Here is a 5267-nt window from a genome sequence, read left to right as displayed (position 1 = left end):
CATAACCAGCTTGATTATGTCTCCTTTGAGATCCCCTTAGTCTAAACCTTGCATTTCTTAAACCATTTGGCTCCATGTATTGTCTTTGAGAGTGCTTAGTTGGCCAAAAGGCTATTTCTAAATATTTCAATTCATCAATTTACACTCCTTCACGCAAGAGAGAGAGAGAGAGAGAGAGAGAGAGAGAGGCTCTCCTGCAAGTCCAAGATTAATGTACAAATGCCATGTAGGATGGGGAAATAGGTTAAAGATTTGTTCCCTTTCAAATGTAGATGTAGATAATAAGGCGTTGGAATGAGAAGCATATTACTAAAAATTTAGAAATATACCAACTAAAGACTTGAAAAGATCGCCATTCCACCATCATTACCACTTTAAAACATTCAACCAATAAAATGTTTCTAATTATTTTCACTTCAAAAAGTCATTGAACCTTTTTTAGAGAAATTAGAGACCCCAAAGGCTGAACACAATGACCTACTCCTAATTGCAAAATAAATTATCCAACTGTTTGGAGGACTGAAGCAATGCAGATTTTGCTGTTTCTTTGAGAAAGGCAACTCTAGCCCTAATAGAAGGAACATCTCCCTCCCCCTCAACCATAAAGGCTCTTAGAATCCTCTCCACTTCCTCTCTTTCAACAAGTTCTTCCTCTAGTTTACTAAACATAGGTATAGGTACATTTGCCTTGGCAACTTGCATGCCAAATTTCCAAAACTCAACCACAAACCTTTGGTTGGACCGCCTTTCACCGGTGTCCGCCCAGCATAGCATGGGCACGCCCAGGGACACGCTCTCGATGATGGAGTTCCATCCACAGTGGGACATGAAGCCGCCCACCGAGGGGTGGGACAAAACTTGGAGCTGGGGCACCCATGGGACTACAAGTCCTTGGCCTCTCTCCACACAACCTTGGATGATGTCCTGCAAATCCTCTTTAGGGTCATAAGGGCTGCCAGTGCCATTAGAAACATTAGGGCAGGTGGGGGTGTCTATCTTGGAGGGCCTGCAGACCCATAGGAAGGGAACCTGGCTGGCTGCTAGCCCCGTGGCCAGCTCCATCATCTGTCTGCCTGACCTCACAGAGATGCTCCCAAAGGAGATATATAACACAGAAGATGGCCGCTGCTTGTCCAGCCAATCTAGGCAGTCATGATCCTCTAGATAAAGGCTGGGCCTCTGTAGCTCCACCAGCTCCTCCCCCATGTCTGTGCTGCCCTTCCTCCCAGAGAGGAAGTGATCAGGTACCAGAGGACCTATTGTGTAAGTAGGCAGCCTCAAGGACAGAGCTTGTAACACTTCCTCTTCTAGCTCTGTGAACGTGTTCAGCAGGAGGCATGAGGCCTGAGGAAGAAGCTTGAAGTCAACCAACACAAGGTCGCGTGCAAAGCTCGTAAATCCTCCTTTCTCATCACTCACGTTAGGCATATCTTGCACATGGGTGGGTGGAACGCCAGGGATGCCTGAGATCAGGTAAGCATTCTCTTCCTCTCCTGCAGAAAGGCAGACAACACAGTGTCAAAGATGGGAATTGGAAACGCTTTTTCAGACAATGCTTGCAACCTAAAGCTCTGGAATTTCCTCAAACGCATTCTTCAAGTACATAGGTAGATGGTTAATCTCTGCAGGCATTCTACGAGTACATAGGTAGATGGTCAATCTCTGCAGGCATTCTACATAGGCAAATTCATTAACTGCCTGCAAGCATCCTCATATCGTGCATAGTTAAAAGGTCTTGCAACCAAAAGCTCTGGAATTTCTCAGAAGGTATTCTTCAAGGGTATAGGTACAAGTACATATGCAGATGGCCAATCCCTGCAGGCACTCTACATAGGTAAATTCATCAACTGCCTGCAAGCACTGTGATATAAGTACCTAAGTACCTATGTACCATCTACATAGGTACAAGCACATAATCCCTGCAGGCACTCTACATAGATAGGTAAATTCATCTTCCTGCAGACACTCTAATATAAGTACACAGGTAGATTGGTTAATTCCCTACAGGCACTCAAAGCACCTAGAGGGCCAAAGCATGTGGCATAGTTTCTTTAGGGCTTCTTATCAATCTACTCAGATAAACTTGATTACTTATTTCAGAAATAAGCATCAATCAAAGTGAACCAGGCTGTACCCCTGGTGAAGAAGAGATTCTCTCCGCGTCCAACGAGATCTGCACTGTGAAGGAAAAAGGAGCAGGTAGCTGCAGAACCAGGCCAGAATGCGACCCTAGGCACGCCGAACTTGTCAGCCGAACACTGCGTCCAGCCAAGGAGGGCATCAGAGAGAATGAAGTCAAAAGGGGGGATCAAATGCTGCTGGGAGAGGAGCTCTTCAAGGGGCAGCTGGAGCTGTTTCGCGGCGGCGAAGCACTCTTGCGCGGTGGCCTTGTAGCCGTGGAGCTCCGGGGGGACGCCGCCGGGCAGCGAGACAAGGTGGATGGAATGGGACTGGAGGTACTTATCCAGGGGCTTGTTCTCGAGGATTCTGTCATGGATGTGCTGGGTGTTGACAAAAGTAACAGTGAAGCCCCTTTTGACAAGCTCCAGGCAGAGCTGCAGGGCTGGGTTGATGTGGCCCTGGGCAGGGTAAGGGACAGCCACCGCATGATGATACTGGTAACGATGAAGATGATGATGATGATGTTGGGATGGGACGACGTGGCTATGGTCTTCGTTCATTCCTGTGTGCCTGGGTAGTCCTGCGTACTTTTACACTGAAGTGGATGTGAGGGTCCTATGAACTTTCCCACCAAGCCTCTCTATCGCTGGGAACGGATTGTCCTTCTGCTTGCAGTGATTCAGACAGAGCCTGATATACGCAGAGGGGGAGAAGAAAGGGACGACTCCTTCACAGTCTCGAATTCAAATAGCACACGGCGTCCCTTCCAATTTCCAAAGTTCAAAGAAAGGCAATTCACTAACTTCCAAGAAGCCCTACACATCTACCATGGGGGGCGTTCACAATGAGGTGAAGTGCTTGGACATATATTTTTTATTTGTTAAAAGCAACAAATTAAAAAATATATATCTAGAGGAGATCTACCATGGGGCGTTCATACTGAGGTGAAGTGCTTGGAATCATAATTTTTTATTTGTTGAAAACAACAAATCACAAAATCTTATAAGCACTTTTGTTTAATCGAATTTTGCGACACTCCAAAGTGAAATCATCTTCCAAGGCATATAACGCCGGTATAGAAGTTATGGTGGTGTAGAAGTTGTGGTGGCTCCAGAGAGAAAAACCACACTTTTGTTTTCAAATGAAAGTATACACATTGGATGATGTCCCTCCCCTTTTCTTTTCTACTGCTTGTATGAAACCCAACCTTAGTACAAGACCTAACTTCAAGAATCATTGTTATATTTACATTTGAAGGTTTTTATGTTTCCTCGCCTTTTAATTTTAGTTTTCAGAGGTAAACTTTTGAAATTCAAAGGTGGGATCACACTAAACTTAGGTCTTTTCCAAGCATTGGGAGTCAAGATTGGCCCTTTAGGTAAAGTGTTCTTAATTGTGTAGCTAAGCGATGATGACCCTCCCACATGACTTACTGTGGCAAAAGGTTAAAGCCTACAATCCAACTTTTTATCAACCAAAGTATCTCAAAGAGTACTTTGGTTGCACATGAACCTAGTAATTCTTTGCTACAAGTAAATCACTTTCTTGAATAAGTCAAATGAGGTACAACCATATGTCATCATGAGAAGGGCCAGTCTTTTAATCGTAAGACCCTTTAAAACACAGCTTTCCATAGTTTTCGGGGACTATCACATCGACCAAGGTGGGACCATATTTTCTGCCACATTAGCACCACATTAAACACACTTCTTTAGAGGTGATTTACATAATAAATGCTCATATTTTTCATGTTAAATAAAAATGCTCTTATTTTCAAGCCCTTTAAAGTGCTTAAAGAGCAATTTAGAGATCACCACATATGTTGATCTTTACTTGAGCATGCCATGACTCTTACTTTTAAAGATACTAGAGTTCAAACACTTGGGATTGCAATAGAATTCTATACTATTTACTGTAACTTGTGACCAAAGTAATCTAAAACTGAATTGTTTGTTTTCAATTAAGATCTTAATTGAGATTTTCCATTTCCATCCAAAAAATTTACACTACAAGGTTGGCAATTATCTTACAACACCCCACATGTATCTATTACTTTAGATTATATAATCTTCTTTGATGCATTTTTTAAAGATGCTCTATATGGGATATATCTATACTATTCATGACCAAGCTTCTATAGCTATTTCTAAACAAATAAGAGCCAAAAATTGGTTGTGTCTTGCCACATGTAGAGCGAGGAATTGTGTTAACAATAGCTCCATGTCCCTCTAAAATTCCAAATATAAAACTAATATAATGTAAGTGATAAAAATTGTAAATAAAACATGGAATGAAAAAGGGATTACCAACTAGTGATGATCCAATCAATTGGGAGTGCGTGTGAGTTGTGGGAGGTGTTCAAAACCCACAACTGGGTATACATTATAAAAAAGGTTACTAAAGTGAACCCTTTATCCTAGAGGAGCCCCATGTCTCTAATTTAGGCAAAGTCCCTAGCACTTGATTGGCTTGCAGCTTCACCGATAAACTTAATCATTATCAAGCTATCCTAATTCCAACTCTGACATGTGTAGTTGCACCTTGTTTTCAATCAAACATCTTGCCATGGCCTTCATCAAAAACTTTTGCATGATTTTCTTTTCATCTATTAGCCCTAAGAAAAATTGGCATTGCATTTCATGGGAAGTAAGTAAGTCTAACCCCTTTGGAAGTGGACTAGGATGGGGATTTGAAGGGGCAATTGTGGGGGTGGGGGGCAGGTGCCACATGGTAGCCCCCACTCCCCTCACAAAATGCAGTGCAAGGTGCCACGTGTTGGGACCCCGTAAACCCCCTGTCGACCTCGTTCGCTCAAGCTCGCCCATTGTGTGTGCCCTCACCCACCTGTGCCTGTCTTGCTTGCTTGTCGACCCATGGGTGAAAGTTTTGAATTGCTCAAATACTTCACTCTTTTCCTTCCTAAAATATACCCAAATTTTCCTAGAGCAATCATCACTGAAAGTAACAAAATACTACCACCAAGGGATACATTTTGGGTAGGATCCCAAACATCTATATTCACTACATCAATTATATTCTTGCTTATATCTTTACCATGCGAAAATGGTTGCCTTGCTTACTTCTCAAATTGACATGCTTCACAAACTTTATGTGATTTTGCAACTTTGAATGTAGGAAGATCTGTA

General features: G+C 42.8%; 1 protein-coding gene across 1 annotated transcript; it reads right to left on the bottom strand.

Annotated features, from left to right (window-relative positions):
* Positions 1–478: 478 nt before the first annotated feature.
* LOC148037496 (7-deoxyloganetin glucosyltransferase-like) lies at positions 479–2902 on the bottom strand. The gene is made up of 2 exons (XM_087676447.1): positions 2135–2902; positions 479–1493 (listed from the first exon to the last, which is right to left on the bottom strand). Exons 1-2 carry the CDS (start codon positions 2679–2681, stop codon positions 484–486), a joined length of 1557 nt encoding a protein of 518 aa, XP_087532573.1. The 5' UTR covers positions 2682–2902; the 3' UTR covers positions 479–483.
* Positions 2903–5267: the final 2365 nt, after the last annotated feature.

The sequence above is a fragment of the Lygodium microphyllum genome, chromosome 4, assembly GCF_053477565.2.
Source record: "Lygodium microphyllum isolate KBCC chromosome 4, Lygodium_microphyllum_v1.1.10, whole genome shotgun sequence".
Lineage (NCBI taxonomy): Eukaryota > Viridiplantae > Streptophyta > Polypodiopsida > Schizaeales > Lygodiaceae > Lygodium > Lygodium microphyllum.
This window is presented reverse-complemented; position numbering and strand designations above follow the sequence as displayed.

Bases quoted from the DNA above. Each gene is read 5' to 3' on its own strand.
- LOC148037496 (XM_087676447.1), bottom strand. From the start codon at position 2,681: ATGAACGAAGACCATAGCCACGTCGTCCCATCCCAACATCATCATCAT. The intron at 1,494-2,134 runs GTACAGCCTGGT...GCCTTTCTGCAG, and splicing joins GAATCTCTTCTTCACCAGGG to GAGAGGAAGAGAATGCTTAC.